The 15607-nt window shown below is 32.0% G+C and overlaps 1 protein-coding gene across 3 annotated transcripts in view; it reads left to right on the forward strand.

Annotated features, from left to right (window-relative positions):
* Positions 1-15607, forward strand: part of LOC106464999 — a 58866-nt gene that overhangs the window by 16936 nt on the left and 26323 nt on the right. For 2 of the 3 annotated variants that reach the window (XM_013925189.2, XM_022392822.1), the window contains one exon: positions 11925-13890. In XM_013925189.2, coding sequence (XP_013780643.1) covers positions 11940-13890 — 1951 coding nt within the window. In that variant the 5' untranslated portion in view covers positions 11925-11939. Of the gene's footprint in view, positions 1-6014; positions 6019-7602; positions 7606-11924; positions 13891-15607 lie in introns of those variants that run through there. The other variant, XM_022392823.1, reaches the window with a different exon arrangement.

The following is a 15607-nucleotide window of genomic DNA, read 5'->3' on the forward strand; positions in this document are numbered from 1 at the left end:
AATACCTTCAGTTTGTTTTTTTCACATCCAGTTGTTCTACAATACTCTATCTGTTACTATCAAACCAGTGATATTAACATACAATACCAAGCAGCAAATGAGTACAAAGGTCGTAACTAGAAGAGATAATTGTTTGCTTTACTTCTTTATTTACTGTTTTATGTTTTAAGAAAAATCAGTTTAAGAACTTATTTCTAAATAGTAATAATCTGTATACATATATAATGTATGATAGTTGAAATGTGACTTTATTTTACAAAATACTAATCTACTAAAACAAAGCCAAGACAGGTCACTTTGTAAAGACTAAAGGTCAGTTTTATATTATTTGATACAGTAACAGGAGTGCACGTAACTTCTGTATTATTAGCCAGACACGAGTGAAAGATTAATATAATAAAGATAATAAGTATATATATAAATGTATAATGTTATGAGATTTAAGCTATTTAGTCTAAACATTTGTGTTTTCTTGTTATAATTTGTTTCATTCTAGTATGAAAAAGGCATAATTTATATTTATTTCCTTATTTTTATGGTGGTTATGAGATCTGTGAAATCGACCAAATCGACAGAGATTTGTTGTTGAAAATAACAGATAAATTATAAAGTTTTTCTTAAGAAACATTTGATAATTATCTGGACACTATAAAGAATTTGCATGTGAAATTTGAAAATTTTCTGTTGCATAAAAGTATTTTTAATCTTAAAATGAAAATTACTTTGCATGATAGATAAGCAACGTGTGAAAAGAAAAAAAAGGCATGAGAAATACATTGCTTTACAAACCTTAAGACTTAATAAAAAAATTTATATATTGTGTATGCAACCATTGTAATGTTTACTGATAATGTGCCAAATTTCGTTAGCATATGCTTACTAATTTTAAAGTTAAAACATTAAAACTATAACAAGCACAAAATGGTTATGAGGTCGGTCCTAGTGTCTGAGCTTATGCTGAAAGAGTTAAGAGTCAGAGAGCCACTTCCCCCACCCCAGTTGTTGGAAATTGGTGATGATAGCTTCCATCATGCCCATAATTCCACAAAAGCATTTTTAAACCATTTGATGGTGACATAGCCGTTTTTACGGATTTACATCTATATTTTGTATTTTCACCTGACTTCAGCCATTTCCTACAAATAATATGCTCAGTATTTAGCATCAAGTACCCAAACCCTGAGTTGTACGTCCATCATCAATGGCTTTTGGTTTATGATGCAACTTTAAATGCCATGTGCTTGCTTGATGACTATCTGAATTTTTATGAAAAGTTTTTGTCAGATTCTGATAAACAGTTGTATAAAGAATTCATTGATGATATTTTTATCAAGGGAAAATTGGAGAATTATTAGAAAACTCGTGTCTAAAACAACAAAGAAGAAATTAATTAGACTGGAAAAGACAGAAAGAAACAAATTATCAAGAAGCTGTTTCATCAGCAAAGGAAATCTGCATTCATTATGAGGATTTATTCATCTGTACTACCCTTGCTGAAGAAATGTGTAATGGTTTCTCAAGCCAAGGTGCTGATACTAGATAGCTTGCATGATGAACAATGTTAGCTGTTGCTTACTTTTCTGACTTATTTTGTAAAATAGGAAAAGCCCAGTGGATGCTCTAACAAGTAACTCTCAAAACTTGAACTATCTAATAATTAATGAAGAAAACTACCTACCATTGAGGAACTTGTTCATTGTAAAAGTGGCACAAAGTCTGTTGGAAATTTACCCCAGCTACAAGATTTTAGTTGATATGATATCCACTGTGAAGAAAGCTTATATCTTGTTTTTCCCAAACAAGAAATGATGCCTTTGAACAATTAATTTTTAAAAATGTTGCTGCTTTTGCTCTTGTCATGCTGCAGCATACTGAGACTTTCATCTGCCTTAACTCTATCGCCAGGTATCCTTTACTGTGCATGACACAAGGTTTTTGTGTCTTACATTCAAAATGTTATTAAACTACTTTTTGTTTATGTTATACCACTTAGTATAGCACAAAATCTAATCCAATAATCCATATTTTAATGGTATATATGTTTTAAGTTCTTAATTTTATAAGGCAATATTTAAAAAAAATTCTGAATTTCCCCAACTATGACACACATGACACATTTTCTTTAGGTATCTTCTCTATTTTGTCCACCACTCCCCTAGTAACTATGAAATTAAACATAAATTAGTCATTATAAAATTGTCATTGCTCAGACAAACCATAATTTTTATAGTCTTCAATTTTGTTTGGTTACAGATCTGTCAAATAGAAAATTGGACCCCTCCTTCCAGACCTACTTGTCACAACCTCTCTTTCAGGATTTGTTAATAGTTCTCTCCTACGTTTAATTCTATATTACCTATAACCAGTAGAAAGCCAAGGTTTTCATCTATCAAATGACCTATTATAATACCTTGTGTTCTGAACAGATAATTGCCAATTTCACTTGCAATACAACTTTGGTTTCTATGGGAATCACCGTGGCTAGCTTGGGTGCATTTGTAACGGCTCTTATTGCATAGTTAGAAACCCAGAAAAATTGTGATTGTTAGAGGAAATTGTCTGCTTTTTTGCATGTTATTAGTGTATGTTCTTTGGTGCATAATTTAATTAAATAAAAATTATTCAATGCACTCCAACATTAGTATAAAAATTAGGGTTAAGTGTCATCAATAGTCAACAGCAAAAAAAAAGAGAATACTCAGGTAAATACTTTATTTCTTGTTTTTCATGTTTATTCTTTATTCATTGTTATAAAAGAAACTAAAATGTAAAAAATAAGGATCTCTTTAGGTTAGTTAAGGTTAGATTAAGTAAAATAAACTAATAATAATGATATAATAAAAATATTTCACAATATAAACTAGCCTAGAAAATCAAAGTCTTCATGTTCATCTTCTGAGATAACATTTGGTAAGAATTATGAGAAAACCAGTCTGCTTATCTCTTTCAGCATGGGCTCCATCCCTGGGACTGACCTTGTAACAATTTTGTGCTTGTCATAGTTTTCATACTATAACTTTTAAATTAGGAAGCATATGTTAATGAAATTTGGCAGATTATCGGTAAACATTGCAATGCAAAATATCAAATTTTTTTTATTAAGTCTTAAGGTTTGTAAAGCGTTGTTTTATTTCATGCCTTTTTTTTCTTTTTGCATTTTGCCTATCCAACATGCAAAGTAATTTTCACTTTAAGATTGAAAATATTTTTGTATATCAGAAAATTTTCAAATTTCACATGCAAAATCTTTATAGTATCCAGATAGTTATAAAATGTTTCTTAAGAAAAACATTTAATGGTATTTTAAGTAATGAATCTCTGTACGGGTTTGGTCGATTTGACCGATCTCGTAATCATGTTAAAAAATTGGGAAATATAAATTATCTTTTCTAGTTACGATCTTTGTACTCAGTTGTTGCTTGACGTAGCTTGCTGAGCCTTTTAAAATGTTGCACATGGAGGATATGAAACAAAGTAATTTTTTTTAGGTTTTAGATATACAGTTGGATAACTAAAAAATCATAAATTACCATATCAATATCATAGAATTCAACTATAATATTTCAAGCTTAGTAACTAAACTGTATTTCAGTCTAAAAAAGTATGAAAAAAGACTCAACCTGCCTCCTTGAAATCTTGGTGTGAAAGAAGGAGATTGTGTCAAAACACGTTAAAATGGCTGAGAAAGCCAGTAGGGGATATTCTGAGCTTTCGATTCATTATTCATGTCCTATATAGAAGTAAGTGTTTGTAAGGGAGCATTTCCAAAAATGGAAAGAGGTGGGTGGGGTGCCACTGTGTTTGATTTATTAAATGAGCAATATCTTAGCAAATAGAAAAGACCTTATTTTATATTGTAGATTGTCAGTATCTTTAATTTGAACCAGTGCTGCATTCATCATACCACATGATACATAAAAATTTATGTTTAACGTGTTTTTTTAATATTTACTTTTAAGTTAAAAAATTGAGTAAGGTATAATACTAACATTTGAATTATAATCTATAGTTTGATATCAAACTTATTGCCATAAATTCATGAAATAGTAGTTCAACAAAATTTTGAATGCGAGTCAACAAACGTGATGATATAGCATTTCACCTACGACCCTGTCTGGAAAGGATTAATAAGCTAACATGAAATAAGAAGTCTCTAATATTAAAATACATTATTTCCTTGTTACTTTTTTTGATTTTATTATTATTTTAATTTATCTAATTTCGGTAGCATCAGTTTCTAGAAATCATTATCTGTCAATCCAGCTCTTTGACTTCAAAATATCTTTCACTATTGAGAAAATGTGCTCTACAGCTGCACTAGATGGAATGGTTGTATTGAAGTAAATGAAGAGAGATATAAAAACTGGTGAAGGGAATTCTATATCTTTTGATGTAGATGATTCTTTGCACAGGAACAGTGTTATTTGATCATTGCTACTTTGGGATAAATTATTTGCTGATTTTGCTTGTTGTTTAACCCTCTTTCAGTGGGCATCTTTTCCTGCGCATGTCACAAGGTTTTAGTGAGTTATGCTCAAAATTTAATTAAACCACTTTATTTTTTCACGGTAGCTCAATAAATGTACATAAAAGCATTGACAATAATCCAAATTATAATAGTATATATGTTTTAAGTTCTTAGTGGAAATTCAGGATTTTTTTGTATATTTCCTTATAAAATTAAGAACTTAAAACTTGTATACTATTAAAATATGGATTATTAGCTAAAATTTTATGCTATTGTAATTGGTATAACATAAACCAAAAGAAGTTTAATAAAATTTTGAATGTAAGACACTAAAACTTTGTGTCATGCGCAGTAAAGTGTACCCAGGCCGATAGGGTTAAGGTTAGATTAGGTAAAATAAATAGTAATATAATTTTTCCTGGGCTAAGCTTATGAGTAGCTTGTGCATTATGTAAATAGCAGATGTTGAACTAGCCAGCTAATTTCATGAGCTTGATTTGGTAATATCATAGCTGGAGTAGTTCAAGAAGGGCCTAGTGAGTTCTGGGATTGAGCATAAAACTATGTTGATACTGGATGTGGCAGTTGTAGTGTGGTTGACATATTACAGCATATTCTTCTTTACTTTCTCTTGTAAGTTCTTAGAAAATTAAATCTGATGTTTTTTATACAATGCTTATTTTCCCCATACTTCACAAAGATTCCAGCCACCATGATAAAAACACCTTATAGCAACTGAAAACATCTAAATTAAAATATTAGAAACAGAGCTTACAATGCTGCTCCCTCCCTTAATTGTGAAGTCCATTGAACAGTCTTAATACACAAACAAAACAGCACACAGTACACTAAATTTAAAATTCCATCATTAGCAAGAAAGTCCTTATTTTAGAAATAATAAATTAGTACTCATAAATAGACATTACAATCACTATATTATTGATAAATTTTTTAAGCAAAGTAGAGTCAAAATTCTAATTAACAAAACTGCCTTTGCTATCTTATTTAATTTGTCTAAACTGTCCAATCACCGAATCTTTCTGATGTTTCTCTTTTCCTGAGGCTTATGGTATATAGATGTGATCTCATATCTATTTTTGTTGCTTGCTGTCTTGTCACTGAGTAGATGGTTGAGCAAATTCACAGGTAACTCTGTCCATGGTTACTGACTGGAAGTGGTTTCAACAGAAGCCCTGGGATCTTCAGCAGGTTGAGTTACCAGTGGTGAATTCTTCTTTAAAGCTATCTAGTTGACTGTTCTCTCCCCAGAGTACTTAGAGATGATCATGGTAGATGATCTTTGGCTGCTTGTCCTTCTGGATTCTTTAAACCACATCATTAAGTCTTTTTAATACCACATATGACCCCTCCAAAAAAATACAATGTTAGAGTTTGTCCTCTCTTGACACAATGATGGAACCTAGCTTTATAAGCATTTATGTCATAGTGACTTTTAGTCTTATCACCAGCTGATTTAAGTCTTTCATGGGTAAAACCATCTGTGGCACCAGTGGTGTTCCTTAGTTTCTCTGCATATTCTTTGAAAGGCTGTTGAGTGATTATCCTGAAGCTGTGAGCTCAGAAGGTTCAAAGGCAATTTTGAATTCTCTCTTAAAAATCATTGACATTGGTGTATTTCCTGGAACTCCAGGTATTGCTGTTTGATAACTTATGAGTAGCAGTGGAAGATCTTTATCCCACGTCTTCTGGTATAAAAGTTAAGATGTATGAAGGACCATTGTCCAAATCTTTTTACTTTAAAGATAAGACATATCTCATCAATTGAGGCTGATTAAAAGTTTTGGTTCTGATCTGAGTGAAGTTCCATAAGCATATATACTCGTTGAAAAGTTTTCTTGCAAAAGTTATTGCTTCCTGGTTAGGGACAGCATATGCTTCTGACTGTTTGGTGAAATAGTCCAACACAACTATCGTGGTGTGGGCCCAAATACAGTTGAAGCTGCCCGTGCTATTTCTTTTATGGACTGTTTTGACCACAGTCTACTTCGCAAGATTTATATAAATTCTCTACAGATCTCCAACACCCATACCAATAGAAATCTTCACTTGCTCTCTCTCCAGTTTTTTCTTAATACTTGTGACCTGTTGTTGGAAAGTTGTGAATATGATAGTCTGTTTCTGATGTAAGTACCAACTGTAGTTGTAGTTTATGTCCTCTGGACTCTTCCCGTTTCTGACATAATAGGCCTTATCATAGGCATAATGAATCTCACTATGTATAATAATACATTTGTGTCTTTGGGTTGTATGAAGCAACTGTTTACCATGAGGGTCATTCTACATTATTCTTGATCCACTAAATATATTTAGACTTATATATTTTGCCTGAACATCTTTCATTTGAACTCTGGACCACATTAATTATCCATCATCACTTGTGAATGTCCAATATTGGACAGTACTTTGTTGTAATTTAGGTTGATTGTCTTTACTATTGTGAACTTCCCTCTTTTTCCCAATGTTTATATTCTTTATTGATACAAGGTTTTCAAGATAATGCTTCAGCATTTCTATGGGTTCCTTCAAAGGCTATTTACAGTTTTAAAGTTGTACTTGTGAAGTTTGTGGAGCCATTATGCTAAAATTGCAAAAATTCACCAGCCACTTTAATGTTGCACAATCTGTCCACAGTGTTAATTTTTGTCCATACAGCTAATGATGCAAATGATTTATGGCTCAAACAACATTTAGTATCTCTTTACAAGATAAATAATATCTCTTTTCTGTAGCATTCATTACTTTGAAATTGTGGGCAATGATTTGTTCTTTTCCATGTTGTTTTTGTGATAACACTGCTCCCACTGCAAAATCACTCATATTTGTATCTAATGTGAGAGAATCTTCAAGAGTTGGTTATGCTAATACAAGAACAGTGGTTATTTCTTTCTTCAGTTTATTGAATGCTTGTTTATAATAAGCAGTCCAACAAAATCTATTTGGTTTTTGAAATAATTGTGTCAGAGAATGATTTTACAAAATGAAAATAGTGAGAGCACAGTCCAAGAAATCCTCTTATCTCACACAAGTTCTTTGGTTTTGACCTATTCTGACCAGATTCAATTTTAGATGAGTCTATAGATACTTCTTTTCCACAGACTTTGTGTTAGCCAGAGTGTGTTACCTGGCTAACTGATGAATTGAGGCTGCATCTCTATTATCAATGTCATATTTTATTTGTCTCATCTAAGTCATAGGGTACACTAGAGAAGGTATCTTGATGTTCCACAAGAAATTCATGAAATCTGTGACAGCTGTAAATAAGACCTTCACAATTCCATTCAGACAGATCTTGTAACTTGTGTGAGGATTTGATATCAAACTGTATTTTGTCTTGAAGGTGACTACTTTTGATGTTTTTTGTGGAAGAACTATCTATAAAATTTCACATCTTGGAATGTCCTATCTAGGCTGGACTTTAATTTCATTGTTTGTTATGTTCATGACCTTAATAATAACATCATTATTCTTTAGATCAACGAGAGATCTTCCAACCAGTAATCTCTTAGGGCATTCTGGTATGTTTGGTTTTACTACAGTCCAACTGCTAAATGTAAATTTACTCTTAACAAGTCGTGGTATGAAAATTTTACATAGTCTATTCCCAATAGCCATGCTTCTTTAATGTCAATTACCCATACATCATGGTGTGTAAAAGAGCTTCCAACATTGAGGGTGACTTCCATCTTTTATCTTGTTGAAACTTTCTGACCACTTGCTATCCACACAAATCTATCATCTTACTTAATCTGAAGGTAATTTCATTCCTTTCATCACCAAATTATATTAAACAATTATAACTATATACCCATTGTGAATCAACATACTACAGGTCTGTTCAGTCCACAGATTAATGGATTTATCAATGATTTCTTTAAATAATGAACTTCTTATCTCAATTAGGCTGGTGGGATATTTTCAGCTAATACTAGTTCTATCACTAACTGGACAGCTTTGTTTTAAAATTTATACGTAATTTGCTTTAGCCTAGTTTGCATGTCTTCATCCACTGTGGCATCTCTAAATTGGTCATGTGGCAAATATCCATTATTTCACTTGAAGCAAGTGGGTATGAGAGGTTTTATTAAGAAAGCATAACATTTATTAGGTGTACGTAAAGGAACTAAAGTTTTCAGGCAAATTGTAAAAGGTTTGAAAATGTAAAATGTGGGTAGGATATTATGGCAAGCCTTTCTACATTTTCTACAACTTGTAAAAGTGACCAACAAGTTTTTGCTAGGAATGAGGTGCAGTGTTACTTGTCCAGCTATCAGATCTTGTAAATATGACTGATGCATAACTGCAGATCTACTAAATACTAATGGTAACCTTGTAGTTTTTGTTTCATGCTTCCTTTTATAATAAAATGGCATTCTTTCATGAGTGGGTGTCTACTTATTGTTAAGCTTTGTATATATGAATGTATGTTTTCAATTTGCACTTTATGGTTAAATATCAAAAGTGTAATTTCTTGAAATATATATTTGTGGTATATGAATATACCATGTGTTTCTATTTTCTTGTAGTATTTTATTATGAATTTGTTATTCATTCTTTGTCCTGAACATGTGCAGATTTTATATAACATGTAGTTGAGAAAACCTTTATGTCACTCTGGTTTCAAGTTACCTTTGTTTCTTTTCGAAGTAAGTAATACCTGTTACAGCCAGGAGAGGAAATTGCTTGGTATGACTTTGTGTAAGAATGTGAAAAACAGTGTCTTTCAGGTGATACGTATAATCTGTAGGTTCATCAATGTTATAATGAGAATGACCAGTCACGTGAGTAGTGTGTGTTGTAAATAAATGAGAAACAGATTGAGATTGTTTAACTAATGATATTTCATTTGATAGTGGATAATGTTTTGTGTCAAAAGAAAAAGGAAAATGTACAGGGTCATGATTGTAAGTAGACTTGCAAACAGAAGATTGTTGTTGTGAATAAAGAGGTCTCAGTGGTTGTGTTCTTAATTTCTCAGCAATTGGTTTTTTGTGATTGGGAAATTCTACCAATTCCGATTGTCTCCCGATTATGTATTAATAGGCCCGAATGCAACTGCCTAATCGGTTATTGGTAAAGCACTGCATAATATAAAATAATAACTTTAAATGAACCCAAAATAATGATTTAAAAAGAGGAATAATAATGCAATTCTCATGATTGTCTCTCAGATACCATCTTCCACAAATATTTCATTACTTGATTTCACCAGACATAGCAAGAAAGGCCAGCCATGGGCTGCTATCATCTCTGGAGTTAAGGAGGAGCTACCTAACACCTGTAGCCTCTTTGACCTACTGCTGTCTGTATCAACCAGCTCTGCTAAGACAGAGAGAGGATTCAGCAAAATGAAGATGATCAAGACCAATTTTAGATCTTGTCTGCACTTTCAATAAGTGACTTTGATCCCATAACAGCTATTCATCTTTGGAACTCAGGATCACTTCACACAGGGTCCATATTGAGAAGCAGGTGCAGGAGAGTGATGAAGAAGGGGACAAAGGAAGAATCCAAGAAATGGATATTTGGACATCATCAGACATTGACTATGATAGATATTGGATTTCATTTCATTATTTATTTTGATTAGGAAAGGACACTAATTTAAGTTTAATTCATCACCACCTAAGACGTTTTAGAGCTATTTACATGTTTTCCATATGTTGCTAATTTGAGGATTTTGCTTATTACAAATTCAAATTGTAGCTTTGTAGTGCACTGTCATAATGATAGGGGATCGTTCATCCTACCCCAAAGTTCCTGGTGATTGAGTTTTGCATTTAGAGCTGAACCAATCAATGTAAGTCCTCACATACGTGTTCGGGGTCTGGTCCCTCACTTTATGATGGTATGTGTGTGCTGTGTACATATCATGTAATACATCTGAGTAAGACCCAGGATATTGTCTCTAACATATTAATGTGGAGTAATTGTATTTATGATAACACAGCCATCCTTTTAATATGATTCAAATGTCAGGCACTTGCTAGTCCCCATAGTCTGAATTTCATTCACCAGCAGTTCTTTCACATTTTTGTAATCAAATTTACTTTTGAGTAATAATCTGTAATACAAATTTTTTGTTTAATGTTGTACTAAAATGTTTACCACACAGTAATACAGGCCTCGACACATATTTTCAGAGCTAGGAGCCAGCCAAAAAATTCGGGAGTCAGGTGTGCCTAACCTAACTTCACTATCCATGCCTCTATTATTCGGATTCTCAATTATCTGCAGGTTTTTCTTATCCCCAAATTTTTTCTAAATAATTGTGCAGTTACAATTCTAGACAATAATTTTTATGTTTTGGAGAAATTGTCACTCTGAAGTTAATTTTGTTTGCCAAAGTTCAGGTGTTGCATGATATCTGGATTTTTCGTGTGTAGGATCTGGTGTGAATTCAAATTATAAATCTTCTGTGTCTATAGCAGAAAAAGTACCAAAATTTAGGAGCTATTTATGCATATTTTAGCAATTAAATTCTACTAAAACAGGAATGAGCAATTAAAAGAAGAAGTATTATAGGAGAAAAAGTGGAATTAGATTCGTGTAACTCGTGAAATTCAGAGAAACCAAGCATGACTGACCAACACTTGGCTTTTATGATTAGGATTGTAATGACTTTTATAATTTTTTCTGATAATGTAGTTACATGATAGTAAAAAAAAATTATAATTTAAAACAAAGAACTTGTATATATATATTGAAAAAATTTTACTTAGATTAAACATTGGGCTAACTAGTGAGATACGCTAGTGCCTCAGTTAACGACTGTTTCTTTTATACACAATTTTTTGCTTTCCCTGGTCCAGCATGAAATAATTGAGATATCAGTGTATCTGTATTTACTTTTACAGCAACTAGTGCATACTAACAATTACATAATATCAACTACCACTTGATAGTATTGCCAGGACTAACTGCCTTCGGTCTTCTCTGAGTCTAAACACATGCATTGATTGGTTGAATTGAAAGAAAGAAGAAAAACAAAATGCCCCAAAATTAGTAATGTGTTGGACAACTGCAGAGCTTCATTCTTGAAAATACATGAAGAATTGCTGACATTAAAATCCTAGAAACAATGTTTGATTTAGGACACAAAGAATGTGGAAATAGTTCCACATCTCCAAGTGTTCTATTTAGCACAGCTCTATGCACTAATAAAATGGGAGAAACTACTACGTGCCATAATGAGATTTTTTAGTTGCCATGTTTACCTTGGGCCTGGAATTTGTTGAGGCCTGCAGTAATATTACTTGATTATTATATGTTCTTACCATAGGTTTTCCAGAAGTCATAGTGGTGGATTAAGCTAAGGTATTGGTATAAAAGGTATTGACATGTTAAAATTACTTTTTTTTAAGAACTGCTTTATTAGTATTTTGCATGCTTACATGACATTTGGGAGATTTTGATTTTGAAAGCTGTTTTGTTTCAGAGTGTTGAAAGCGTGATGCCAAAACACAGTATTAGTGGTTCCTGTCATGAAGATGATGATAAGGAAGTTCCAGACAGTAAATTCCAGAAACTTGATGATCCCAACATTTATCAGGGATTAGGTGTTGAAAATTCTGTATATAAAGAACTTGGTAGTAAAAATGAAATACTTCCTCTTTTTGACAATATTTGCCAAAGTTCTTCCAGTGAACACTTAAAACTGAAAAATAATTATACCACTTCCCCTGAAAAACATCAACAAAAAATCAACTCAATTTGCAGGCCTCTTTGTAAACAAAATGATAGCTGTGATAGACTACCAGTTCATAACAGAATCATTTATGATAGTAACAGAAAGCAAGATGAATCATCTGTAAGTACCACTGTTTTGCAGGGTTCAGAGACAAAGGAACATACAGTTGTTAACCCCCAGTCCAGTCTTGCTACGAATGAAACTGTAATTCAGGAAAACAATTGTAAAACGAGCACAAATAGTAGTAGCAGCACTTTTTGTCAAGATTCTAATCATAGAAAAGAGACATTGAACCTCGGAAATATTGCCTGCCAGGATGCTGCCCTTAAGAATAAACAGAAGACAGTAGCATGTGATGATAAGTATGAACAGGATAAGATATTAAAAGTTAACTGTGTTTTGTGCCAAGATACAGAACACAATCAAGTAAACATGGGAGTAAATCTTTCTGTTCCACAGAGTTCTGACTCCACTCATGATATAAATATAGAAAACAGTATTGTAAACAAAATTACTGACCAAACACAGGAGCAACCAGCTACTAGTGATAATGTAAAGAGATGTGCAGACCATCAAATGATAAAAGACTGTGAAGGTGATCTCTTCCAACATACTGACCATAGACAAGAGATACTTGAATGTTATGACCCTAAGAAAAAAATTAATTATTTTGCTCCAGAAACAGTTGTAACTGATATTACCAAATACCAAAATATTGACCCAATACAGAAAACAGGGCCTGTTACTAAGTCTGTAAGTCAGGAAGCATTAAGTATGGAAAATATTAATAACAGTGAGTATACATATGCTAGAAAAAAAATACCATTGGCTGAACATATTTCGAACAAAGAAATAGAATTAAAAAAGGTAAAATTAGAAGCTCATGACACTTTGAGATATGTTTTAGACCCTGGAGATGATGGAGTGAAACCTCTAGCAAGTAATGATTATAAGAAGCAGAGTACAAGTCATAGAAAACCAACCCCAAAATCTAATATCTGTGTAATTAAAGGTATGGACCCTACAAAGGAGGAAGTTACAGATGAAGATAATGAGAAACAGAACTTTGATTACAATCATGGAGTACTACAAGAAATCAAACCTGACACATTTTTAGTTGATGACACCATGAAACAGCCAACAGACTTCAGACAGGGGATTCATGTTTCTGATAATACTGTGAATAATTATGCAGAACCCAGTCAAGCAGAATTCAGAAAGGAACTATTATCTGCAGATGAAATTGAAAGTCAGACGACACTAGTAATTGATGATACTATGAGTCTGAATATAGACTCTAAGCAAGTGGAGGTACTAGCTAATAATGACTCCATCCAGGAGGCACTACAAATCGATAGTACTGTGAGTCAAAATACAGAACCTAACCAGGTAGCTTTAGAAGTTAATTGTAGTGAAGGCAAAGATACTAATCCCCAACAGCAGCTAACGGAAGTAAATGTTTCTGAAACCCTGAATCCTGTAAGTGAGCAAATCAGTTGTCAAATTCCAGAAGATTATAGCCAATCAAGTTGTCAGTCTGTATGTAGTGAAAATGCCCATGCTTCCAGCAGTATTAAAGATGTGAAAATCTCCGAGTGTGATGAACCAATTAAGGAAAAAAAGAAAAGTGTTTCTTTCAATGGAGTAACAGTTTACTATTTTCCAAGAATTCAAGGGTTTTCCTGTATCCCCAGTAAAGGAGGGTCAACTTTAGGTAAGTTCTTTTTCTTTTTTTTAAACAATATAATCAGGATAGTTTGTTTATTGAAAGTTTTGACATTTATTGTGGATAAGAATTCTTGTGTGTCAAATAGCATATTACTAAACTGAGCTTTTTATATCAAATTTTATCTTATTTTTATTGTACAGTTAAATTTTAATCAAGGTTAAGTGTTTATATATATATATATATATATATGTGTGTGTGTGTGTGTGTGTGTGTATATAACAAATAGTTGGAGATGATATGTGAGGGTTTGATTTTAAATACTTTAAGAACTTCCATTTATGAAACTAGTATGTGCATGTACAGTTATGTAAGATTTATTTTAACTTGTTTGTGGATAGCTTGGAATATAGTAATTAGTGAATGTGTTGGACAAATATAAGTCTAGTTTCCATCAAACAAAGAAAATACTTTATAACTTTATTTAAAGTTGTCTTGGTAACTTCCAGTTGGTGTGGAAAATATTAAAGGCTAATTTGCATAATGATAAATATTTGCAAACCAGATAATTCATATGTGAGAGACAACCACTGTTATTTGGACACAGTTTGCTTTACTGTCTTATGCTGAACCTTAGTGAACATGTTAACTTTGCAATTGGGTGACATTAAAATAACTAAGCATGAAATAGTTTTAATTGAAGAGTTTTTAATACCATTAAATCTTTAAATGGTTGGTCAATTTTCTTGTTCTTTTTTCCTTCATTACCTGTTTATAGTATGTTAGAGTGAAGTGAGATAAAGCTGAACATGCATTGTTATTGTATATAAGGAATTAGAGGTAATTATTCAAACAAATAGGTGATTACAAATACAGGAGTAAAAAAAAATAAGTATTTGCAACTTATAGCAAAATATATTATTACAGAAATGTGAAAGAAAATTAAGTTTTACAGTGCAGTACTATTTTATACTTGTGTTAAGCAGAATAGTATATTTTTTATTGTGTTACCATAAGCTTACCAATATAGGATTATGAAATATTGTTGCAAATGTCCTGTATTACTCCACACGATTCAGTCAAGTTGCTTAGTTACTGTGTAACCTTTCAGTTTCTGTATGTGTGTGCATACCACTATAACAGTGGTGGGATTCAAATATTTTAACAACAGGTTCTCTCACTAGCAGCATGTAAAAATATTAGATATTAAAAAAAAGGAGGGGCCAGAAAGCCCCCCCCCCCATCACTGAGAAAATAAAATAGGCCGTCACGAATAGTGTTAAAAATTCTTTAGAAACTTTCAATTAAAAAAGTGTTTTATAATCTTTCAACTTAACAAAATTCAAATCTTTATTAATTTCTTCCATACGTAATACGTTAAAAAATATATTTCAAAAAAAGTAAAGAAGAAAAAACAAAAAATAAATAAAATGGATAGTAACAGGTGAAAAACAAAGAAATGAATTATTAGAGAAAGTGGTCCTGTTATATGTGGAGCAAAAACACAAAAATTTATATTTCTTAAAAATTTAAAAATGTATTAAACTAATGCATAGATGATAGATCTATCATCTAACAAATTTTATAAATTATTGGGGAAAAATATTTTCTAATGCAATTTTGTGCTTGCCAATTAGTACCATAACATTTCAATTTTCATAGCTGTATAAGGTATATTAATTATATAGATCTAGGGGCCTTAGGTATAATAATAATAGATTAACGTAATTATTTAGATAAGAATCTGTAGAAAAAGGGTTCACCC

The sequence above is a fragment of the Limulus polyphemus genome, unplaced genomic scaffold (genome assembly GCF_000517525.1).
Source record: "Limulus polyphemus unplaced genomic scaffold, Limulus_polyphemus-2.1.2 Scaffold1807, whole genome shotgun sequence".
Taxonomy (NCBI): Eukaryota; Metazoa; Arthropoda; class Merostomata; order Xiphosura; family Limulidae; genus Limulus; species Limulus polyphemus.